The 26,517-nt window shown below is 41.5% G+C and overlaps 2 protein-coding genes across 2 annotated transcripts in view; both read right to left on the reverse strand.

The window, feature by feature from the left end:
* Positions 1–605: 605 nt before the first annotated feature.
* ATF6 (activating transcription factor 6) overlaps positions 606–26,517 on the reverse strand; it is a 185,037-nt gene continuing 159,125 nt past the window's right edge. Inside the window, exon 16 of the mRNA XM_033960683.1 lies at positions 606–1,920. Within this exon, the coding sequence (XP_033816574.1) occupies positions 1,712–1,920 (209 nt within the window). The 3' untranslated portion in view covers positions 606–1,711. The remainder of the gene's footprint in view (positions 1,921–26,517) is intronic.
* LOC117367769 (60S ribosomal protein L37-like) lies at positions 18,989–19,272 on the reverse strand. Its single transcript, XM_033960684.1, has one exon. It carries the CDS (start codon positions 19,259–19,261, stop codon positions 18,989–18,991), a length of 273 nt encoding a protein of 90 aa, XP_033816575.1. The 5' UTR covers positions 19,262–19,272.

Here is a 26,517-nt window from a genome sequence, read left to right on the forward strand (position 1 = left end):
ACAGGAAGGGGGCATGGGCAAGACCATTCAGATTATATTTTTAGAGTCACATGGCACACCTTTTATTTTTGCCTGATAAACAATTTCATAACTTTTGCCAAGGTCTCTTTTGTCAAAGAAAATATCATTACAAATTATGAAAAACCACTCACCAGAAAAGCTAGATTAACACAAACAACGTGTCTTGACAAGACCCAGACAAATCAGAAGCAAAAGTGGCCTCTCTGAGTTAGACTGCAGCAAAGTCTTAAAACCACATCTAAGGACTTTTCCTGAATCACAGTGTAAAGTTCTAATGGCTAAAATGAGGTTAGGAGGGAAAACGTTTTCCAATTTCAGTTTTCTTGTGTTGATTATGAAAAATATTTAAGGGGGTTGGGAATCATAAATGTCGACACGTGTTATTTTACGTTTAACCTCAATTATTTGCAACTAGGTCTCATTGCATAAAATAACACACCTTAACAATAGCCCACATTGATAACTATGTCCCTAAATCTTATCTTTTGGTCACTGTGAGCTCTTTATGTTTGGGTATATGGGACCTAAGTTCCTGGGTGGCTTCTTGACGTTGCAAAGTTTAGTTATATTGGCTTTATAAGGAAGGTTCTGAAATATAATTTTTCTAGTGGTTTCCTTTCTCTGGTTAATCTCACTAGGTAGGAGGCTTCACTCCCCTTTTTTTTGCTTGTCAAGTCTCCAAGGCCTCTCTCCATAGTTTGGCTTTTACCCAGCAAAAGTCACAGATCATAATTCAGAAAGAGACAGAGTTACTATTTAGAAACACCAGAGAAAAATGCAGTATGACTGAATCCTCCACCAACTTATTCTTAGGAACATGGAAGTGAAGAAATTGCCTGGATTACTAAAGATTACTGTATATGCCAAAAGCTGACAGAATATGAGGTACTGCTGTTTTAAATTTCATTAGAAGACATTCGTGTTCTTGAAGGCCAAAGATTGCGCCATCAAAGGTGGCCTAGATTGTGGTCACAATCTTTTTTATTCAATTTAGGGTAAAATAAAAGAGAGGGGAGCCAGGCTTTAGTCATTGCTGAACTGGACATTTGGAAAACGAGGAACTGATAATGAGACCATGGAATTATGACGAGCTGAAAGACACACCTGTGTCTAAGCTGCGTCGACTAAAACGCATGACATTTATACTTTGAGTCACTTGATACAAATCATCTGATTGCCTACTGAAAAGTTAATCCTAAGTATTTAGGTGAGGAGGTCTTGTCAATCCTCTAGAGAAGAGGAACAAAATGTTTTGATACTGGAGTATCACATGCTGGAACTTGTGTACCTGAGATTTTAAATTTGTACCCCACCTTCATTCCCAGTGTATGGCTAGAAAGTTCAGTAACACTTCTGGTCTTGGAAATCCAGAAATTTGTTGCATCTATAATTGTAAAGTGCTGGGCAATCGTACTAAACTAAGAAAAACTGTAGCAGCCCTAGAAAGTCTCAAATCTGAAAATATTAGGACGGACCTATTCTTAGTCAGAGGATTCCAAAACTCCATCTCGTAAAAAATCCAAGTATATGTGAAAGTTCTTTTTAGAAAGCTGAAATTTTTGACTCTGTTAAGCCTTGCGTAGGGAATGAGCCAGGGTCTCGTCCTGCATTCTTTCTTTCATTAGGCAACAGCTGTACAAAAAGCATTAGAACTGATGGCCATCTCTTCCTGTTTAGACGATGCCGCCATTTAGAGAGCCGACTCTGTTATTGCGCTGACAACATGCGCAGCCTCGGAGGAAGGGGCCTCAGAACTGTAGAAGGAGTTGGTCTGATTTTCTCGGTGAACTTGTAGGAAGGGCGGAATGGATGAGGCCTTGATGTGCATTATCCTGGTGTCCATAACTTCACAATCTATCTGCATCATGACTTCATAATCCTGACCATTTATCATATTTTCTGTGAAAGGGAAAGAAAGAAAAACGCCATTTAAGATACTCTTCAGCTAATACCATGCACAATATTTTTGAAATACCACCAAAGTTTACTCAACTTCAGGAAGCATGATATCATACTCATATTATTCCTGTGTATCAATCATGGGCCTCAACTGAGGTTAGTAGGATTTCAAACTGTCCTCTCTCACCCTCTACCTTACACCCCCTCCAAAAATCAAACACACGCTTCTCAAGTGATACTCCTAACTTAATGTTTCCATCTTCCTCTAATTCAAAGTACATTGGTACCTCGGTTTACGAGTGCACCAGTTTGCGAGTGTTTTGCAAGACGAGCAAAACATTCGCAAACTTGGTGCCTCGTAAACCGAGCTTGCCTCGCTGTACGAGCGCCCCCCCCCCGCGATCCGGCATCCCCCCCAGCGATCCGGCATCTCCGAGATTGAGAGTGAGACCAGAAGGCTTTGAGCATGCACAAATGCTCAAAGCCAGTCCAACCCAGCCCAGACCAGAAGGAGGAGGATCTCCGATGTACCGCCCAGCCCAGGCCGCGGCAGAAGAGGGAGGATCTTCGGGCACTGGCACTGGTGCCAAGTCGGGTAAAGGAAGTGTAATTGACTGCTCTGGGGGGGGGAAAGTAGGATCGCGGTGGAGGGGGGGGCAATGCGAGTGGGGGGAGGATGCCGGTTCGCAGGGGGGGGGAAGCCGGATCGCGGGGAGGGGTTTGGAACAGCATCGGATTCCTCAAGGGGGGGGGGTAGAATGGAGCAGCGCCGGTAGCCTCTGGGGGGGGGGGGGAGGAGGTGGAACCAATCAAAGCAGTTTCCCTTACTTCCTATGGGGAAACTTGCTTTGATATACGAGCAATTTGGTTTACGAGCATGCTTCTGGAACGAATTATGCTCGTAAACCAAGGTTCTACTGTACTGGAAAGAGGGGTTTCATTCTTAAACAAATCCTGAGTAATTATTGTTTTTAATTACTGGAAGCTTTTGCATTATGAGAAGTCAAGAGCTGTTAAATCACCTGTCATTTTCTGGTGGTAGAAATATTTCCCGTGCTGTTATTATCTTCACATGGAACAGCTATCAATAATTGTACTTTGCATTTCAGACATTCCTATCTTTACCCCCCACACTAATAAGCCTTTTGTGATTTTCTGTATAATATCATAACATACTAATTGTTATCAAGCTCTGTATCCTGGTTTTCAACACTGGCCAATCACAAGTAACTGGCAGGAGTCCCAGAAGCTATTTACTCCTGAGGATAAGCAGCAGTTTCTCCCTGGACGACATTTATAACTATTTATGGACTTTGCCTCCAAGAATTTGTCCAAACCTTTTTTTTTTTTTTTAAATTTATTTATAAATTTAATGCTTAACAATATCAGATGATATTAAGGAAAAAGGTTTCTTATACAAAATTTTTTAAAACAGTTAATACAAAACAATTCTTTTCAAGCCCACAATATTGGGGAGACACATTGCGTTTTTCTACCATAATTTTAAAGGAAAACAAAGAAATGGGTTGAATTCATATGAATCCTAATCATTCCCTACTATATAGGACTCTGACATCCTACCATTTGCTCAACATTGAATCATTATAATAAAAAGAAATTAAAGAACTCACTTCTGTTCACGAGCTAACAAAAATTGTTGCAATTGAATGGGATCCCAAAAAACATATTCAATGTCCTGTATCTTAACAAGACATTTACAAGGGAATTTTAAATAAAAAGATGCCTCAAGAGCTAATACTCTTGTTCTTAATTTTGTCCAAACCTTTTTAAAATCCAGCTATTCTAACTGCATCCATCAATGTAAATTCAAAGACTTTCTTCTTTACTAAAGCCCTTGGAACAGCTGACCGATCGCGAGATGAAATGGGCTCAATACACCCAGGATTTTATCGAGCCCTACAATATCTCCCGCCTCATCTGACTCTTCTCCAAGTTGAAGAACCCTAATCTTTTTCCTCAAATAAAAGTTGTGCCATCCCTTTAATCAGTTTTGGTCACCCTTCTCTGTACCTTTCCTAATAAGCGATATCTTTCTTTTTCCAGATGCAGCAATCTGAATTGTACACAATATTCAAGGTACATTTAACTCTCTTCGGTTTCACACTACCAGGAATACACATACATTTAAATTGCTCTTCCCTTCTGTTAAAGGGATTAAAACCCTAGGTAAATTCTCACATTCCTTAGCCTATTGCTTGGTAAAAGTTTGGAACGATCTTCCCTCGATTATCAGAACGTCATTATCTCTATCACTTTTTAGGAAAAATCTGAAAATATATCTCTTTCAGAGATTCTTAACCTAGGACTGATCTAATTTATTGAAAATTTTTCTATTACCTTCATTATTGTTTTCTATTATATTCTTTTAAACTTTGTTAACCGGCTCGAGTCCTTGCTGGAATGATCCGGTATATAAGATGGAAATTAGATTAGATTAGATCACACCATGGAGCAATACGGAAGCATTATGATATTCTTTGCTTTATTTTTTATTCATTTTTTAGGAATTCTTAACACTGTTTGCTTTTGTGTCTACTGCAATGTGTTTGCAGCAGGCTCACAATCTAAGTTTTGTACCTGGGGCCAAATAGGGTTTCGTGACTTGCCCAAGAAAACCACAGTGGGAACTGAACCAAGTTCCCTAAGTTCTCAGCCCACTGTCCTAACCATTAGACTGTATATTTTATTTTGCTTGCCATCTACGTCAAATTTCTGTCGACACATCTTCCGTCTCTTGATGACACACTGGTTGGGATCCACTGTACTAGATATATATTCAGAATAACTTTCTGATTAAAGTCATGGGTCATTAATACCATGTTCTCTTGAAAATATTAAACATCTTATGAAAAAAGATCTACAAAATCTTCAATCCCAGTAACGATGATTAAAATTTTCTGTGCGTACAGTGTGCTTTGTATTTTTTAAATTTTGTGCTTACCATTATGTATTAATAAGATTATATTGTGTGTATATGAAAAATGGATGGAAGAAATTGCATTACAATTTGTACTATTATTATGGGGGTGGAGTCAGGGGTGGAGCCTGGGCGGGTCTGGGGTGGAGCTTTGGCAGGGTACTCATTTGATATTTGTTAGACTTAGGGTGTACTTGGCTTGAAGAAGTTGAGAAACACTGCTCTTCAATATCCTACCTTTGCATTTTTAACATTCCCAGAGCTAACAAGAGACCCACTTCCTAGAAAGAGACTTGATTCCAATGGTGGCATTTTGACATCCATACTACTGGATTTAAATAGCAGCAAAATTACATATGCCACAATGCACTGGGTTTAATCAAAACAAAGGCATGATCTAGTCTCCTTCTAGAAAAAAAAAAAAAAAAGGGCACTTAGGCATGATGACTATTTCCTGTTCTAGTCATTTGCCTGACCTAAAACTCTCACATTTATGAGAAAAAGTGCCCCAAGAGACACTTGCAGAACTTTTGCCAGGAATTTTCTCCCTTATGGAAACTGCAGGAAATGAAATCCTTCCAAAACTGTTGAAGTGAGTTTTAAGCTTTTTGAACTTTTTAGCTCATTTTGATACAAAAAGCATTTATGTAATTAGTCTGATATGGATGTCACAAGTGGGCTGTCTAGCAGTGCTGGCACAGAAGTCAACCATATCGGCGGTATTTATTTTATCCCAGCATAAAGACAGCAGAAAGTTTGGGCTGTGGCTGTGAAGGCCTCACTGAGCTGAGGAAAGGAAAGAAGGGCCCAAATACTGTATCTATTATGTTGGTTTAACTAGGTTGCAGTGGCAAGGAGCTGATGCAAGTTAGAACACAGAAAATGGCTTCCTGGTGGGATCAACCACAAATTTAGGTCTTTTTATTGTTGATTTTGGAAAATCTGCTGATTCTCATCTACAGCTGTGCCAACCCTTAGTTGCTATGTCTTAAGTGAAACTTGCGTAATTTCACTTTTTTCAAAGCAGTTTTCCTATTTGGGTTTTGTTATAATAGACGTTGGCGTTGCCTTTGTATGTAAACTACTTTGATTGCTCTTCTAATCAAGGTGGTGGTCTATAAGTTCAAATAAATTTTTTAAAAACTTTATGCGATTGTGGAAGCAGAAGATGTACTGTTAGTATAAGGTCAAGTGACCGAAAAATATTCATATCAAGAGCTGTACTGGTCATTGAAGCAGAAAAATGAGAGAAACCACTCAAACAGCACAACCTTTGGGTTCTGTGGAAATAAAATTAAGGTGGTCTCCAAATGACAGTGCTGGTTTTGGAATTCCAGCATTTACTCCGTGGAGCGTACCAGAAAACTCAACACCTTTGTATACACTTCTCCCTCTGTATTTGTGGTTTCCGTATCTGCGGATTCGCTAATTTGCAATTTTTCGGAAGCTGAATCCGCCCACAAAAATTACGTCTTCATTAAAGTTCTTTTTCCTTTTACTGTTCCGATAAAAAAGTGTGTTGCTTACCAATCACTCTGAAAATCGCTGCTACCATGCTTTCTCCTACAAATTCTCTGCTTCCATGTTTCCCAGTGTGCACTGAGAAAAACGCTGCTTCCCAGCATCCATAGAGAGAAAGGCTTCTTCCCAGCATGCCTGCCCTGAAATTGCTGCTTGCCTGCCCAGAAATCGCTGTAGAAAAGTTATTTGTGGTTCCAATAATAAAAACGGAAGGCTTTTTCTAAAAACTGCAAATAACATTTAAAAAGTTATGGTCCGCCCGCATTTCCCGCGAATATGAAGGGAGAAGTGTATACTGATCCATTATCTGGAAAAGATTCAATAAAGTTTAATTAGGATTTTTAGTTTTACTAAAAAAAAAAACTTGTTCTTTACATAGCTTTTGAGGAGCCTGCAAGAGGCCCAACATACAGTAGGTAAAAGCCCAACACTAACTGATTAAAGGGCAGCCAGGAGAACAGTGAAAATCCTTCCTCTTCCCCCTCTTAGCTCTAAGGAGCTTCAGGAATGCATTACATAGTCATAAGAAAAAGCCTTATGCTTAGCCGGTAGAGCACAGGTTTTTTTTTGCACGGTTCCAAGTGTATCATAGTGAGTTTGGGGAAGAATCTAAATCCCTATTTTTCCCAACTCAGGTGGTGAGGCAGGGGAGCAATGACGAGAAGACATATAGCATATTCACTTTCATTATTTCATCAATAACAATGAAGAAGAAAACATTTTAAAACCTTTTGTTTACTTTCCTTGGTTTTGTTTCTTTCCTTATGCTATTGCCTTCCTATTTACAATTTGTACACCTTCTCTGGGTACTGTAACTGGGGGTGGGGGGGGTGGGATTGGGGGATCTCTATTCTTGGTGGTACAATTTGTATTCCCTTCTTTACTTTTATTTTATTGTTTATATACCGCTTTGCTACTCTTTGTAAAAGGTGGTATATTAAGACTAATAAGCCATAAACCATGATGTAAAATGCATTCACAGCATGCCATATATACCAGTCAACTAGAGTTAAGAGCATGAGCAAGCAGTGCAGGATCTAGGGTATGTGACACCTGGGGCCGATCATTTTTTAAACACCTCCTCCATATAAAAAAATATTTTTAATAATTTTGTTTGATTTTATATCCCCTCCTCCCCAGAGAGCTCAGAATGGGTTACAGCTTAGGGTTACCACCTCACCGGCCCTGTGGTGTAAACAAAATAAAAAAGATTTTTCCTCTCTCTTTTAGGTCCTAGCTCATGCTTGCTGTCTAACACCAGCTCTGGCAGGATACACATTTCAAATCGGACATATGGTAATCTCAAAATAGAAAATAAAATTATTTTTTTTTACCTTTTGTTGTCTGGTCATTTTATTATTCAAATGGCTTTGGTTTCTGTTTGTCGCTTACCAGGGTCTCCTGCCCATTTGACGTTTTCTTCTTTCTCTATCCTCACCGTCTATCTTCCATCTCTGTACCTTTCCTTCCACTGCCATATCCAATATTTCATTCCCACTGTCTACCATCTCTCTCTCTCTGCCTTGTGCCCTGTGTCAAACCTCTCTATTCCCCTCCATGCAGTATCTCTCCCTTCCTCCCCCCCATTATCATATGCAAGATTTCTTTCTCTCTATGCAGCATCTCTCCCTTCCTCCCCCTCCATTATCATGTGCGACATTTCTTTCTCTCCCTGCCCTTCACCCTATATCTAACATTTCTCCCTCTCTCTTCTCCATGCATGTCTCCCTCCCCTCTACCATATGTAGGATTTCTGTCACCCCTTTCGACCTTTGTTGCATCTCTCCCTTCATCTCCTCCACCCCTTGTCCAACAATTCTTCCTTTCTCCTCTCTCCCCTCATGTGCAGCAGCTTTCCGTCCCTCCTATCCCCCTGTAAAGCAGCTTTCCATCCGTCCCTTCCATCCCCTTGTATATCAGCTTTTCATCCCTCCCTCCCTATAGCAGCTTTCCATTCCATCCCTCCTGTGCAGAACTTCACGATCAACCCCTCCCCCCATGAGACCTCAACTTTTCAGCCTCCTAAAGGAGCAGCAGCAGTAGCGGAGACCAGCGGGCAAGCAGAGACAGATGGTGAAAAAGCTGCTTGTGGCCTGCCCGCCAGGGCTTCCCTCTGCTGCGTCATCACTGATGCGGCAGATGGAAAGGCCCCGCAGGGCAGGCCAGGAGGAGCCTGTTTACTGCCTGTGTCTGCCTGCTGGCCACCACTGCTGTTGCTTTAGGAGACCTGGACATGCCAGGAGATGAAGGACTCACTAAATCAGCGAGTGATTAATTTTTTAAAATGAATCGATTTGAATCTGCTGAAGTGAAGTTCCCGGACCATGACGCCGACGCCAGGAGAACCCCCTTATGGTCTGCACCTGGGACAGACTGCCCCCCCTCCCCCAGGTACGACGACACTGTGAGGAAGGAAAGCAGAACCACAGACTGGGAACAAGATGACTGGAATAATAAAATCACCAGACCACAAAGGAGGAAAAATGATTTAATTTTCAGTCTAGTGATTGATTTATGGCAGTGTGGAAAACATATCTGTTGGCTTTATTCTGCACTGTACAAGGTGATAGGCATTTCTTTCTACTGTATTTCTGTTCTTTCACTTTTTGTCCATGTGTTTTTTGAGGTTTCCTATTTTGTAAAAAGGCGAGAGCCATGTTCTGCCTCTGGCTGAGGTGAAGGATTCTGCTAGCATGTGGTATCTGTGTAGGAATCTTTGCAGGTATACTGGTGCTCTTGTATATTTCAGTTGCATAATTAAATGAAATAACTTCTTGAAAGTTAAAGATACAGGTGGGGATGAAATGGATCTTAGCAGAGATGGGCGGGCATGGATTAAATTCCAGTGGTGTGCCTTGACAATTTTTGCACTTTGTTAAGTGTGCTGCGAGATGAAAAAGTATCTGCCAATACTTAAAACCTGTAATATTCTCTTGATTATATAAATAAGATGAGCTTAAAATCCTAAAAATACTGCTTTAGCTTGGTTGTGGCTTTGTAAACAGTTGTATTCATTCTAGTAGCAATACATTCCTAGCTCCAGCTCACGACGACTGAATGCTCTTATCTTTTGGATATGTGAACATAAGAATTGCTGCTGCTGGGTCAGACCAGTGGTCCATCGTGCCCAGCAGTCCGCTCCCATGGCGGCCCTTAGGTCAAAGACCAGTGCCCTGAGTCTAGCCTTACCTGTGTATGTTCTGGTTTAGCAGAAACTTGTCTTGAATCCCTGGAGGGTGTCTTCCCCTATAACAGCCTCCAGAAGAGCATTCCAGATTTCTATCACTCTCTGGGTGAAGAAGAACTTCCTTATGTTTGTACAGAATCTATCCCCTTTTAACTTTTAGAGAGTGCCCTCTCATTCTCTCTACCTTGGAGTAGAGTAGTATGCATAATGTCACTTGCTTGCTCTACAGAGCACACACAAATTGCCTTCAATGAAAAACTTCAATGGTGTGGACTACTCTGTAAGGGGAATTAACTTTCTTTAACTGCAGCAGTAAAGACCAGCAGTACAAATTTATAAAAGTTATACACTGGGGTGGAAACACTGAGATGTGGGTGCCAGTTCAATATTCCATGTTCTCTCTTGTTTTTTGCAGACTCGTTTTGAATGTTTTCATTCTTCCGTCCAGCCTCTCTTCTGTGTGAATACAGAGCAGACCCAAACAAGGACGATTCTTCTTGGGCTCAGATTTAATCTAATCTAATCCTTAGGTTTGTATACTGCATCATCTCCACGTTCGTAGAGCTCGACGCGGTTTACAGTAGGAGAAATAGGAAGGAACTACAACAGAGGGTTAGAGGAAGAAGTGTGAAGAAAATTTAGAGGACTTGGGATGCCAAGATAGAAGAGTTTCCTTGATTTCTAAGTTGGAGGGAGACTTACATTTTTTGAGAAAAGCCAGGTTTTCAGATGTTTGCGGAAAACTTGGAGAGAGCTCAAGTTCCGAAGAGGGGAGGTAAGGTTGTTCCAGAGCTCAGTGATGTCTGAAGCAAAGAACATGCTACAACTATTAACTATCAGAACAGAGTGAATGGAAGATCAGTGTTCTTTCTATATTACATTAGCAATGCTACTTCTCTCAGGAGATGGCAATCCTTGACCAGTTCACTCTCTCTTTCAAGTGCCTGTAGTTTTGAACAGTGCTACTTAAATTATATAAAATGTACAAGAAAACCAGTTTTCTTCCAATGATGCATGGTAGAGTTCACATCTGTCATGTGTCTGTTGTCCATGTGTTCAATCTTGTAATTGTTGCATGTCTGACAGTTCACTGTGGGAACATCCCAGATGTTCTAGGGACAGGAAATGTTTCTTCTTTTCGTCATAGGAATTACCCACACAATGTGAGAAACTATTCCCTCTGGTGTGGGTAAAACTGGCAGCATTTCATGTTTTTCTTGTCCTGTTTCTCATTTTTGTTTTTACATTTTATTATGATGTAAGCGGCACACTGCTCTGATATACATACAAATGGCGATATAGCAAGTTTTGCAAAATATAAACACTGCGCATTTCAGTTTCATGTTATTTTAAATAAAAGCAAGAAAGCTGACTGGAACAGATCTCAACAGGCTGATCTCATAAGTTATCATCCACAGCTCTACCTCTTCCGTGACAAAATTGCAAGTGGATACATGGAACGCGCTACCGGAGGATGTGATAGGCAGAAGCATGCTACAGGGTTTCAAGGAGGGTCTGGACAGGTACCTGGAGGACAAAGGGATTGAGGGGTACAGATAAGAGTAGAGGTAAGGTTAGAGGGATAGGATTAGAGGTAATTTGTAAAATTAGTCAGAGACCACTGTTCAGGCAGTGGGCCTGATGGGCCGCCGCGAGAGTGGACCGCTGGGCGAGATGGACTTCTGGTCTGCCTCAGCGGAGGCAACTTATGTTCTTAAGTCAGGCTAAAACTGATTTAGAAAATGTGTTTTAGGTTTTCATATTCTTGGTTCCAACAAGTAATTATATATCCTGAAGCTGCATGATCACGTGAGTTTCCCCCAGAAAGAACAGGTACGCCACTCAATCTCATAATACACTTTTTTTCTCTCCAGTGTTGGAAATTATCCATTGTACGTATCCATTCCACTCCGCCTTACAGCAATAGGGGAGAATATACATAGAGCTAGCGAGTGCACAGAATCTTTGGACTGATCTCTTCACGTGCAGAAGGGCTTGGATAGAACATAGCTTTTTTCCATATTCAGTTTTTGGCTGAAGACAGGCAGGTGGTTTCTGTCACACTGACACAGCTAATCAATAAAGTAAGACTTCAGAATATATACATACATGAATATATACATGAATATATACATACAGAATATATACATGAGTTTAGACCTAATATACCTATACATCAGGAATCCTGCAGAGATTTGCAGACTTTGCTTCATGTATACCAGATGTACTAAAGGGTTTATCTCTTTTTTTTGGATACAGAAAAAAAAACCCCAAAACAACCCTTAGGGCATCTGGCTCTAAGTATATGATCAGCAGGGCCTCATTATTATAAGGAATAAAATGGAAAACGTTCACATGTCCAAAAAAACGGAAGACATTCAGGGTGCATTAATATATAGGAGAAAGCAGAAAGAACTCTGCTTTTACACTTAATTTTATAACGCTAGCAGACATGCACAGTACTGTACACTAAGTACTCAACTACACCATGTCCCTGTCTTAGAGAGCTAAGGGGTACCTGAGGCAATAGGATTAGAATTTTGGATTTAGATCATGCCTTTCCCTCCTTCCCCTTAGTAGCTCTAGATGAGTTACATTCAGGTATTTTTCTGTCCCCGAAGGCTTACAATTTAAGAGTTAGATTCTCAAAAAACCTGTGTTAAAAACCAATGGGCCGCAGCCGCAGCCATTATTGTAGCGATTTTAAAAAATGCAAGTCATTCTCCCCAAAAATGCCCATGCAAATGAGGCTGGCTGAAAGTAGTGAAGATTTGCTAAATCTGCATGTGCCCATCGCTGGTGATAGCGATGGGCACATGCGCAGAACACACACAAAACCCCCAACAAAAACAAAACAAAACAAATTGAGCTGCTGAAGTCAAGTAACCCTCGACCTGACACCACCATCCCCCTGGCAGCAGGAGAGATAACTACTCCCTCCTGCCACCAAGCAACGACCCCCCCAAACCGCACCTGGCAGCAAGAGAGATGCCCACTTTTTCCTGCTGCCAAGCAATGACTCCCAGACACCCCATCTGGCAGCAGGAGAGATGCCTACTTCCTCCCACCACTGTCAAGTGACACCTCCCCCCTGGCAGTGGGAGAGATGCCCACTCTCTCCCGCCGCCAAGCAACACAATCCCCCAACACCCCCTTGGCAGTGGGAGAGATAACTACTCTCTCTCGCCACCTTGCAAGCCCCTCCATGCCTCTGACGACCCCCTACCGCTTACCTTACTTACAATGGTTGGCCGAAGGGATGCCTACTCCCTCTAGCCAGCAAGCCCGCCTCTTCAAAATGGCAGGCCTCCCACTCCCCGGTGCATCCTGGGACGCACCAGGGAAGGGTCTAAGGCTCTTATTGTCTCAGATACTTAAGACCCATCCCTTGCCTTCATTTAGACTGTTATACATAGTAACATAGTATATGACGGCAGATAAAGTCCTGAATGGTCCATCCAGTCTGCCCATTAGTTATACCCATTAAAAATACATGATTAAATTAACTTGACTCTTCTTTGGTATATCTGGGTCATAGACTGTAAAGTCCACCTGATATCCTAGGTTCCAAATGCTGAAGTTGCGTCCAAGCTTACTCCAGCCTATCTGACCATCCTGTTTGCAGGATGTTTACCGTAAAGTCTGTCCAGTAACATCCCATGTTCCAAGTTAGTGGAGTTACCACTGATGTCCTCCTCAGCCCATCCTACACCAAATGACCACATCTGACACAGACCGTGCAAGTCTGTCCAGTACTGGCCTTAATTCTTTAATTTACATCCTTCATTTTTAAATTAGAGATCCTCTCTGTTCATTCCATGCTTTTTTTTTTTATTATTCCATCACCATTTTCCTCTCCACCACTTCCCTCGGGAGGGCATTCCAGGCATCTACCACCCTCTCCGTGAAAAATAATTTCCTAAACATTGCTCCTAGTCTTCCTCCCTGCAACCTCAAATTATGCCCTCTAGTTTTATCATTTTCTCTTTTCTGGAAAAGATCTGGTTCTATATTAATACCTTTCAAGTATTTAAACATCTGTATCATATCCCCCCCTGTCCCTCCTCTCCTCCAGAATATACATATTTAGGTCTTCCAGTCTCTTCTCATATTTCTTTTGGTTCAAACCCCTTACCAGTTTGGTCACCTTCCTCTGAACCGCTCCATGTCTCTTTATATCCTTCACCAAATACGGCCTCCAAAACTGAACACAATACTCCAAGTGTGGCCTCACCAATGACCTATATAGGGGCATCAACACCTCCCTTCTTCTGCTGGTTATTCCTCTTTCTATACAGCCTAGAATCCTTCTGGCTACAGCCATTGCCTTATCATACTGTTTAGATGCCTTTAGATCCTCAGACATAATCACCCCAAGGTCCCTCTGTCAGTGCTTAATTAATTAATTAAGTTTTCTATACCATTCTCCCAAGGGAGCTCAGAACGGTTTACAAGCATGTATTCAGGTACTCGGGGACCTGCCTGTCCCGGTGGGCTCACAATCTATCTAATGTACCTGGGGCAATGGGGGGATTAAATGACTTGTCCAGGGTCACAAGGAGCAGCGTGGATTTGAACCCACAACCCCTGGGTGCTGAAGCTATAGTTTTAACCACTGAACCACACTCTCCCCTTATCAGTCTCACACCTCCCAGCACATACAATTCCCTTGGATTTCTACCCCCCCCCCCAAATGCAACACTCTGCACTTCGCATTGAATTTTAGTTGCCAGACAGACCATTCTTCTAACTTTTGAAGATCCTTTTTCATGTTTTCCCACTCCTTCTGGGGTGTCCACTCCGTTACAAATCTTGGTATAATTGGCAGAAAGGGTCGCAAAGTCGCTCACAAACATATTGCATAGAATCAATCCCAGCACCGATCCCTGAGGCACTCCACTACTCAACTTTCTCTCCTCTGAGCGAATTCCCACTACCCTCTGACATCTATCCGTCAACCAGGTTCTAAATCCAATTCATCACTTTGGGCCTTAACTTCAGCCCATGGAGTTTAAGAGCCTCCTACGAGGAACCGTGTCAAAGGCTTTGTTGAAATCTAAGTAAATTACATCTAGCGCACGTCCTTGATCCAATTCTCTGGTCACCTAGTCAAAGAATTCAATCAGATTTGTTTGGCACGATTTACCTTTAGTAAACCCACATTGCCTCAGATCTTGTAATCCATTAGATTCTAAGAATTTCACTATCCTTTCCTTCAGCAACATTACCATTATTTTTCCAATAACTGAAGTGAGGCTTACTGGCCTGTACTTTCCCGTTTCATCTCTGCAACCACTTTTGTGTAGAGGGACCACATCTGCTCTTCTCCAGTCCCGCGTAACCTCTCCCGTCTCTAACAATTTATTGAACTTCTCTTTAAAAGGACTCACCAGAACCTCTCGGAGCTCCTTCAATATCATGGAATGGATCCAGTCTGGTCCCATAGTTTTGTCCACCTTCAGTTTTTCAACTTTGCTAACCAATCACGGTCCTTCTCTATGTTTTTCTCCTGTGAATACCGAACAGAAGTATTTGTTTAGCACATTTGCTTGGTCTTCATCACACTACATAGCGATTCATAACTTCTTTCAGTCTCATAATTCCATTTTTTGTCTTTCTCCTTTCACTAATATACCTGAAAAAAATTTTGTTGCCCTTTTTTCTATTTATAGCCATTTGCTCGTCCGCCAGATGGATCTCTCTTGACTTCTCTCAGTTTCATCCGATATTCCTTTCTGTACTCCTCTTCTTGAGTTTTTTAATATTTCATGAACGCCAATTTTTTTGCCTTTGACGCCACTAGTTTGGAGAACCATATCGGTTTCTTTTTTTCTCTTATTTTTATTTATTTTCTTCACATAAAGGTCAGTAGCTCTTTTTATTGCACCTTTTAACTTGGACCACTGTTTTTCCACTTCTCTTATGCCTTCCCATCCAATCAGCTCTTTCTTAAGTACTCTTCCATGCTACTAAAGTCCGTACATTTGAAATCCAGGATTTTTGAGTTTTGTGTGGCCATCCTCTTCTTTGGCTGCTATATCGAACCAAACCATATGATGATCACTACTTCCCAGGTGGGCCCCCACTTGGACATTAGAGACACTTTCTCCATTTGTGAGCACCAGATCCAGTATCGCTTTTTCCCTCATGGGTTCCATCGCCATTTGTCTGAGCAAAGCACCTTAAAAGGCATCCATGATCTCCCTATTTATTTCCGATTCCACAGATGGAATTTTCCAGTCCGCATCCAGCAGGTTGAAATCACCCAGCAACTGCACCTCCCCTTTCTTTCCCAAATTTTGTATATCCGTAATCAGATCTTTGTCAATTTGCTGCGATTCAGTCTGAGGTCTGTGGACAACACCCAAGTGGATAGAAGTTCCAGCTTCTTTTCTCAAAACAATCTATCTCGCTTCTTCCTTTCCCCAGGCCCCCTGAATTTCAGTCACTTGGATATCTGTCTTTACATAGAGAACTACTCCTCCACCATTTTGACCACCTCTGTACTTCCTAAAAAGATTATAGTCTGGTATGTTGGCGTCCCATCCATGGGCATCACTGAACCATGTCTCTGTGATAGCAACAATATCCAAGTCTCCCTCTAACATCAGGGCTTGCAGATCTTGATTTTTGTTGCTTAGACTGTGGACGTTTGTGGTCATTACATTCCAGCTACTATTCCTCAACAATCTCATTTTTTGCACAGTTTTTAATTTCAGCTGATTTCCTGTTGCATCACTAGGAAGTGAATTGCTAATATTGTTGTTTTCATATCTATTTTTATTATCATCAAATCTTGACTTTTGCTGGGGGTGGCCACCGGAAGTAACCTCCAAACATACACCACACTCACCTTCTAGTTTAAATACCTAGAAACATATTGCCTGAATTTCTCAGCCAGGATTCTTTTTCCTGCCATGGTAAAATGCAGCCCATCATTACAATACAGTCTCTTGTTTTTTTATGTATTGCCCCATCCTCCAATGCACCTAACACCTTCTTCATGACACCAGGCTTTGAGCCACCTATTAAAATTCTCAGTATTTTGTACTCTTTCCTTTCCCTTTCCCTTTCCATAAGTAGGCAGTACTTCTGAAAAAGCTAGTCTTAATAAAAGGTTTTATCACCTCCCCCAGCACCCGAAAAGCTTTCTACTCTGCAACTCGGTTATTGTTGGCTAGGTCATTTGTTCCGAGGTGGATAATATCAGGGTTCAAATTCTTTGCTTCTTCCCTAATTACAGTCAGTATTTGTCTGGCATTCCTGGTAGCTGAGGATCCTGGAAGGCATTTCACTATTTTGAGTTCCTTGTCCTGTGTTCCAAGGTTAATCCCTTTGATGATTGAATCCCATAGCAGCAATACTTCCTGATTTGAACTTTTTTATATGTGCTTTTGGGGGTGTTTACTTCACAATTTATCTTCACTGGTTCTAGTTCATTCTCAGTTCTTTTATCTTGAGCATCACAATGCTCTAATGGAGCAAAGGGATTCTTTAGGGGCAACTTGTTTCTGTGTCACATGCCACAGTCTACCTGAGCCTACTGTGATCCATTTATTCCTGGGTTATTTTATTCTTTGGGGGGAATGGCAGTAAATTCGTATATTTGTGTGGGGTGATTGTAGCTGCTTTAATTGCCTCCAATTCCTGCTTAAGTTTACAGAGCTCCTCTTTGATACTAGCAAGTTGAAGACAGATGGGGCAAGCCTTGAGCCTCCAGATGGCGTGTCTGGGAACTAGCACCACAATGATTGCATTGAATGAAATTAATTTTGATTGGTGCTGCAGAAGCTGAAACTGCTTCTCCTACAGAAATGAATTGGGTCATTTGGGTGAGGCAGGGGGAGGGATTTTATTTCTCTGGAATGCATGCTCCTATCTGGCCCATTTAAAATGATGTGTTTTTTTCACTGGTTCTCCCCCTTGCCAGATTTGATCTTATTTCATTACATTTTCAGTTATTTTGTTCTCATAGATTCTTGACTCCTTTTGTATATTTCTGTCCAACATTCTGTTGAAATGGAAAAACTAACAAATGGGGAGAGCATGTGGAACATACTCATGGAATTGTTTCCTGCTCCTCTGGGTGTGTATGTATCTATTTTGGCTATGTGTCATGACTGGGAGAGTAAAGATTGGAGAGGTAGCTTTGAAAGAAACATTTGGGGGGGGGGAATGATTATTATTCGAAACACAGAAGCAGATAAAATAATGTCAAATGAAAAACCCATCCAGTTTGCACATTCATACCATCTACTATATTTTCCACTCTCTTAAAGATATAGAAACAAAGAAGACAAATAGAAACAATTTTTCTAGAAATTCCTGGTTTGAACTGGTCAATTTTTGAACTGGGTGTGCTATTTTACCAGTTTTTCCCTTAGAACCCATTTCAATTTCTTTCAATTCTCAAACTTATTTTGTCTTCAGACATTCGGATCCCTCATCTCTAATTTCTTTCCAACATTCACTTGGTTGGAAAACAAGGCAAGGTGCTGCAGGAAATGAAGGACTTTCTGTTTATAATCTAACAAAAATCTAGTCCAATGATTTTGGGGGAAAAAAGCACTCTGCTTTCTAAAATATAACATTCCCTAGAGGGATGGCCTTGTGGTTAGTTGGAATAGTCTACCTTCCTCCCAAATGTGAAGTAAGTGGCATAGATCAGTTGCCTCTTTCTTCTAAATTAAACAAAGTACTTTAAGCTGCCTTGGAGTCTTATACTACCAGTATGGTTAATCTGAAGAGTATCCACCCAATAGTCTTAGTGGATACAGCCAAAGAGAATTTGGCAGGAAAGCAAAAGGCATGTTTAATATGGGGTTCTCTCTCCCAAAAGTTATTTTGGTTCGGCAAATTCCTCGAGGGATGATTTGACTGATGTCAGACATATACTGCTGCTCAGAAAACCAGATGGGGCTTAGATCTGCCAACTAGAATGAATACTTTAGAAAATAAATACTGTAAAAAAAACACTAGGTTGAATAAATGTCTGGTGGGTACAGTCTGTCTGAACACTAATGCAAAGGGATTCAGAAGAATTAAAAATAGAATAGCTGATCAAGAACTATGAATTCTAGGATGGACTCAGGGGACTCGACAGGCATTGAAATAATGGATGACAATAGCGCATGAATGAGTTAAGATGATATCTAAATTCCTACCAGACTCCTCTTAGCCTCGTCAATATTGCACATATAAACCCTGCCTCTGACCTCCAATACTTGTTTTTCCAGGCAAATAAAAAGTGCTGACCTCTGGAATTTCTTGTTGGCTAACTTTCTGGAATCTTATGTTGCTTTACATGTTATAAAACAATTCTATCCTTATGAAGTACTTGCAATTCGGAACTTTCCAAGCTGTGTGTGTTTATTCTTTTTTTGCTGTTGTTATTTTATTTTAACCCCCAAAACACACATTCTTTAAGAAGAACTGGATGCTGCTCTCTTAGGTTTGGGTGTTGTTCCCTCACGGAATCCATTCCTGAACCTGCAGTAGACAACTTTCAGGTGCCTCATGCGGCCAGTACCCGTGGCATTGTGCCTTTTGGCTTTATACTTTCTTTTGCGCTTGGCTGGATATCCACATTTACCACAGGTAGACTTCTGGAGATGGTAAGCATTGGATCCACACCGACGGCACAAAGTGTGCGTCTTGTTGTGGCGTTTACCGAAAGACGAGGTTCCCTTCGTCATCTTCTTCCAGCAGCTGATACACTAGAGCTTGTGTGTGTTTATTCTTAATTCAAATTTGTTTTAATACATCGTTTCTGCAAAGAGCAATTTTTAAAAGCTTTTAGGGGGGGGGGGGGAAATCAGCTTTCTGAAAATTACCCGCCCTTCCTGCATGTAAGAGTAGACACACTGTATGATACCAAATTGACTTATCTACACTGAGTGGAGGCATAGCTGGCTATGTGGTTCGTGTGGGAGTGCTAAAATGAATCGAATTTGGCAGTTTTAAAAATAAGCTGTTTTGTTGAAAGAGAAAGTTTCTACAGTAAAAGTAGGTGCAAATTTCTGTGGATAATTTTTATCGAAGCAAATAATTAAAGCAAAAGTCCACGTGTACTTTCCCTTTGAGAACTGCTGCAAAGTCCGCAGGCTGCTTAAAAGTCTTGCCTTGTTTTGAAAACTGCCCAATGTATAACAGTTAAGTCTGATTTAGGATGTTGATGATTGTCCACTGCTAAATATTCATGACATACTGCTCTAATTTTGTGGTTGGAGGATTTGCGAAAGTAATGATGCCTTTTTCACCAGTTCTGTTTACTTCTGAAGTTTTTCCTTATGTTTTGTATCCCCCCCTCCTGAGAGTTGCTTAAATTTATACAAATGCTTTCAAGAAGAACTGTAGCAAACAAACAATCAAGCATGGAACAATCTGGATATAATAAAATGGAAGAAATAAAGAGAAAAACAAGGGGGACCACACAGAAATATGTAGTCAATAAGGATTTTGTATGACTGAAGGTAAAAAATAAATAAATCACAAAAACATACTCAATTAAGATGTGGGGAGCCAGAAAGAAAACTGAAGAAAGCAGATCAAGTATAGGGGCAGAAGATAAGAAGATAGACCAGACATGGGCAACTCCGGTCCTCGAGGGCCGGAATCCAGTTGGGTTTTCAGTTTTTCCCCAATGAATATGCATGAGATCTATTTGCATGCACTGCTTTCAACGCATATTCACTGGGGAAATCCTGAAAACCCAACTGGATTCTGGCCCTCGAGAACCGGAGTTGCCCACGTCTGAGATAAGCCGTAGTAAAGAATTTGTAGGACAGTATATGTGGAACGATTATACTGCAGCTGTCAGTACTCTCACCAACAACAAATTCCGCTGAAGAAAGTACACATGAAAATGTTACCAAAATAAGAACACAAGATCTATCATACTGGACCAGGTCAAAGGGCCATCAAACCTGAAGGTGAGCTTCTGCCCACTTGAACATCTGAGCCTCCAGATATAATGGAGCACAATGGGTGCCTTCCAATCTGTTCACCTAAGCCACCATAGTGGCATTATCTGAGAACACTTTGACTGCCTCGTCTTATAGGCAGTCTCCAACGTCCTTAAGGCTTGTCAAGAACATTTCTGCTATACTTGAAGAATCTATTTTCGAGTCAACGTTGAGAGCAACACTTGATATCTTTTGTTTTTCAACAGGACATGGATGCATTTATGAAACTATACTTTAAATTTTCTAAAAATTTGTTTTATGGTAAAAGAATATGGGCGTACCCAGATGTGACAAAAATTACCCAAGAAAGGAGGAAACAGTTTTTGTCTTTAAGACAAGATGTAATATCTCTGGGTGCATCTTTTCTTCTGACATATCTTTGTAAAAGCATTATAAAGTATTCCCAAATTAAGTATGTGTTCTTTTCACCGGATCCGTTAAAATCCTTTTTGGAGCTGAAAAAGATAGCTTGATGCAATGAATAAGTAGTGGAAATTTGTGAATTAGTGTTAAAGCTTACCTATTATATTCACGTTAATTGAAATTGTTCTCTCATAATAATTGAAATTGTTCTCTCATAATAATTTAAATTGTTCTCTCATAATATTTAGGCCGTACTTCCCCGTTAACTGTGGTCTAAGAAAGTTAGTAAAATTATTCCACTTTTATATTTTTAGATTTATATTGATATTACTTTACTGTATTTCTGTAACAAGAAGTTATTTTCTTGTAAACATTTCATGAAAATATAAATAAATGGAAAAAAAAAAAAAGGCTTGTCAAATGGCTCGCAGCTATAGACAATTTATGGACCATTTTCTCTGCTAAAGAGTACATTGGCCCTGTACTGGATGACCATTGTAATAGACACCCCAGCCGAACAGGCTGGCATCAGATGCAAGGAAAACCCAAGGGGAGATTCGGAAAGGCATGCCCTTTGATGGAGCCACCGACATAAGCTATTCCTCGCGTTCTCTGTCCAAGGAAGCTGCAGCAGGAGGGAGTGCTACTGCTGAGACCACCAGGAAAGGAGGGTGCCCTGGAAGGGACGCATATACACTCTTGCACAGGAACTACCTCCAGGGTGGCCATCGAGCCAAGCGGTGGGGTTTGGCATTACTAAGATGTCCATAATATACTTCCTGAATTTCCGTTTGTGTGGCTTGGGAAGAAAACCACATCATTTTGCTGTATCAAAGCAGATTCCCACATATTCTAAGCACTGAGTCAGCGCTAGAGACTTTTCTTGAAGTTAACTATCCAGCCTAGGTCCTGTAGGACATTTACCACCTGCAGCACTGCTCGCTCCCTTTCCAGCCTTCTGCCGCACTGCTCGCTCCCCTTCCAGCCTTGACGGGGCTTTGATCAGTTAATTGTCCAAATAATAATAATAACTTTATTCTTCTATACCGCCATAATCTTGCGGTTTCCCCCTGCAACAGTCATTTCACATTGAGACGTGAAGACGTCCGTTTTGAATTGGTATGTTCTTTATATATTCTAAAATATGTTTGCCTGGCACATTAGATAGATAGTTTCTGAAGATTTTTATACACTATTTTCTTTTGTGTTTTAGAGTCTGATCGGTCGGGATACACCCTGAGGCAGCATGAAAATGTGAAACGCTGGCCACCGTTGGGTGTACCGATCAGCAGGATAAGTGGATTTTATTCCTCTATCTTTAGTGTTTATTGGCAGTATACAGCACAGCATAAGACACGAACATAAATTGAAGGTTTTTTGCCAGTGAGGTGACCGCTCGACTGCCTCTTTAAGCCGTTTTGGTGAGGTGGGAGGGCCCTTTCTGAGGCTTTTTCCTTCATGTTGTAGTGATCTGGTCTATGCAGTGTCTGTTTGATTTACTCTATTGAACTTTACCACACTCTTTTTGAAAGTATTTATCATAACATATGCTAGGTATGCCACTGCTGCAAGGTATCTGGATACTAGCACTGAATATCAGGGTATTTAAACTTGTGTTGGCTGGTGTTTGAGCTCATAGCGGCCCATACATTTTAATGTTATCACTGCCACTACTGCCCCGCCCCCCCCCCCACCCCCATTATATGTCTTCCCATCCTATTTCAGCCTACCGCTTAACAAAATCTAGGAAATCATGGAGCTTCCTTTTCCCTTCTTGATCCTGTATCTTTTAACTTTGTTTAAAAAAAACAACAAAATTGCACTTGGCTTAGATTCTCATATCATAACTATGAGTAATTCCTATTTGGAGAACAATTAAATTCCTGACTGTTGGAAAGAGGTGGTTTTACTTGTACTAATCATGTCTTGAGTCATAGTCACTTGCAAACTACCACTGAAAATGGGCCCAATTATTCAAAGGCTTTGAGAGTTACGCTCATAAATTGGCCCCTTTGAAATTTTATTAGGGCTGAGTTCATATTATGTTATGTTATATGCAATCTTGTATCCCGCCAAATCCTCGCCAACGGAGTTCTAAGCGAATTGGTATTAGCACTACATTTAACTTTGCATACAGTAAATGAATAAGAATTGGATTATAGTCTTAATCAAGATCTTTCAGACAGCAGTTGCAGATAGCATTATCATAATCAGCAGGTTAGATATCAGGGGGGTTGACCAGATCTTTATGTACTTTTGGCAGTGTATAAGAAGTGGGAACTCTAGGATCAGAGATGTTAAGATATTCATATTCCTTTTTAGTCAGAATCCCGCTCTCATAAGCTGGTAAGGTAAGATTTCTGATTTCTAAAGCCAGGGCCGGAGTGGGATAACTTGGCTGCTGTTACATAGAAACTGATGGCAGATGAAGACTAGCATGGTCCATTGGCCCATACAGTCAGCCCAGCAAAGTGGCTAGAATTGTACCTGCTGCTCTGAGCCAAATATGTAGATTACCTCATCTATGTCTTCGTTTAGGCATGTACCTGCCACTCAGTGCAGGTTATACCCTATTAAGTCATTTGCTCTGATCCTATCCTCTTGCCAGATAGGGATCCTCTGTATTTATCTTATGCCTTTTTGGATTCTGTCACTGTTTTTGCCTCAATCTTCTCCACCAAGAGGGCATTACAGGCATCTACCACTCTTTCATTAAAAAAGTTATTTTCTGATATTGCTTTTAAGCATATCTCCTTATAGTTTCATTTCATGTCCTCTAGTTATACAGCTTTCCCATCTTTGAAAAATATTTGTTTGCTCATTAATATCATTCAAGTATTTAAACATTTGTATCCTGTATCACATCATTTCTGTCTCTTCTCTCCTCCAGGATATACATAATCAGGTCTTCAAGTCTCGTCTTATAATCTTCTGGTACAGACCCCTACCATTTAGGTCATCTTCCTCTGAACCGCTTCAAACCTTTTCATATCCTTAACGTCAGAGGGTCAATATTAAGCTGAACCTACCTAAATAGGAATGGCTCATTCATACTCAGGGAAGTCCCACTCACTAGGTCCATGTCTGGATTGTTAGCACCATTATTCAGATAATTCTGCCGAAAACCTGGACAGACCTCAGAACTACTTGGGTGGAGACTGGGTTCAGTTAGCGTATTTTTCTATGCAGCCTAGCATCCTTCTGGCTTTGGCCACTGCTTTGTCACATTGTTTCATCAACTTGAGATCCTACGACACCATCATTCTAAGGTCCCTCTCCTGATCCATGTATATCAGCCCTTGTCCTCTTATCATATACAGCAGGGGTGCCCACACTTTTTGGGCTTGCGAGCTACTTTTAAAATGACCAAGTCAAAATGATCTACCAACAATAAAATTTAAAAAAAACACAAAGCACACTGTACACATAGAAAACGTTAATTATCATTCCTATTCCAGGGTTTTTCAAAGAGGTCAAGCAGATGACTCTATGCACTATCACCTCAGTAACAACCATACAAAAATAGACAAATATACCCCCCTCCCTTTTTACTAAACCACGATAGCAGTTTTAGCGCAGGGAGCTGCGCTGAATGCCCAGCGCTGCTCTCGACGCTCAAAGGCTCCCTGTGCTAAAAACCTCTATTGTGGTTTAGTAAAAGGGGACCTTAGTGTAAAATATAGACAGCAGATATAAATTCAGACACATTTTGATCACTAAATTTAAAATAAAATAATTTTTCCTACCTTGTCTGGTGATTTCATGAGTCTCTGGTTGCACTTTCTTCTTCTGACTGTGCATCCAATCTTTCTTCCCTTCTTTTAGCCTGTATGCTTCCTCTCCTCCAGACCTCATTCCCTCCCCCAACTTTTCCTTCTTCTCTCCCTTCCCTTTCTTTCTCTCTGCCTCCCTTTCTTTTTTTCTGTTTCTCTTCTTTCCTTCTGTCTCCCTGCCTGCCCTTTTTCTTTCTTTCTCCCTGCCCTCCCCCAAGCCACTGCCACTGCCAACGGGGACCAAACTGCCATCGGGACCAGGACCCAAACTGCCACCAATAACAGGCCCGAAAGCCGATGCCGCCCCAAGCTGTCCCTACTTCGGCCGACCAGCATCGCAATCGACCTATTGGGGGAAATGCTGCCGGGTCCTGCCTTCGCGGAAACAGAAAGTAGGCAGGACCTGGCAGCAAGAAGAGGAAATGCTTCACTAACCTGTCTCCCGCCTTAGCCCGTAGCAAACACTTGCTTCAGGGCTCTCAACATGTGCGTGCCGGCCTCCCCCCCCCCCCCCCCCCGGACATAACTTCCGGTTTTGGAGGGAAGAGAAGAGAAGCCGGCATGTTAGAGCCTGGAGCATAAGTTCGCTACGGGCTGAAATCTCCAATCCGGGTTTTTTTCAAATGTTCAGCAGCTGCAGCAGCAGATGACAGCTGGGCGGACCGCCCAGCTAAAAGGCCCTAGGGAGAACACAGAGGAAGGCTGATCGACCCGGTAGATCAGGACGGCAACACGAGTCTAGCGATCGACTCACGTTGCCTTCCTGAGCTACTGGTCGATCGCGATCGACATGTTGGGCACCCCTGATATACAGCATCTTTATCTCTACTGGCAACAATACTGGCAATATTCAGATTAGTACTTGGATAAGTAACAGGATAAAATCAGCCAATTAGCAGACAGAATTTTTTGTTCCTGTAGAGGAAAAAGCAAAAAATAAATAAATTTCTGAACCAAATGGTGTGCCCTGTACTCTGTCCCCCCATCTGGTGGTCTAGTGGTAGGCTGGGACAGAGTACAGGGCACATCTAGTGGTGGCCACGTCTAATGGTAGGCACGTGTAGTGGTAGCTAGCCAGCCAGCTCCCAAGCCAGCCAGCCAACCCACCCCAAGTCAGCCAACCCCAAGCTAGCCAGTCCGAAGCCAGCCAGCCAACCCTACATGGAGCCCATGGCTGACCCAGAAGTCTTCTCTCTGTCAGAGAATGTGGTGAAATCAGCTTAGCAGGGTTTAAAAAAAGGTTTGGCTAATTTCCTAAAAGAGAAGTCCATAGGCCATTATTGAGATGGCTTGGGGAAATCCACTGCTTATTCCTAGGATAGAAACATAGAAATTGACGGAAGAAAAGGGCCTCAGCCCATCAAGTCTGCCCACACCAATGACCCACTCCCTGACTTTTATTTCCCTAGAGATCCCGCGTGAATATCCCATTTTCTCTTAAAATCTGATACGTTGTTGGCCTCAATCACCTGCTGAGGTAGCTCGTTCCAATGATCGATTACCCTTTTGGTGAAGAAGTACTTCCTGGTATCACCGTAAAATTTCCCTCCCCTGACTTTCAGCGAGTGCCCTCTTGTAACCGAGGGCCCTGTAAGACAGAAGATAGCATCTTTGACCTCTATACGTCCCGTAATATACTTAAAGGTCTCAATCATGTCTCCCCTCTCTCTCCGTTCTTCCAGCGAGTACATCCGCAGTTTTTTAAGCCTTTCTTCGTACGTGAGTTCCCTGAGCCCCAAGACCATCCTGGTAGCCATTCGCTGAACCGACTCCATTCTCAACACATCTTTCTGGTAGTGCGGTCTCCAGAATTGAACACAATACTCCAGATGAGGTCTCACCATGGATCTG

Source organism: Geotrypetes seraphini, chromosome 10, assembly GCF_902459505.1.
Source record: "Geotrypetes seraphini chromosome 10, aGeoSer1.1, whole genome shotgun sequence".
Lineage (NCBI taxonomy): Eukaryota > Metazoa > Chordata > Amphibia > Gymnophiona > Dermophiidae > Geotrypetes > Geotrypetes seraphini.

Excerpts from the sequence above, each read along its gene's own strand:
- LOC117367769 (XM_033960684.1), bottom strand. The coding sequence starts at position 19,261 with ATGACGAAGGGAACCTCGTCTTTCGGTAAACGCCACAACAAGACGCAC.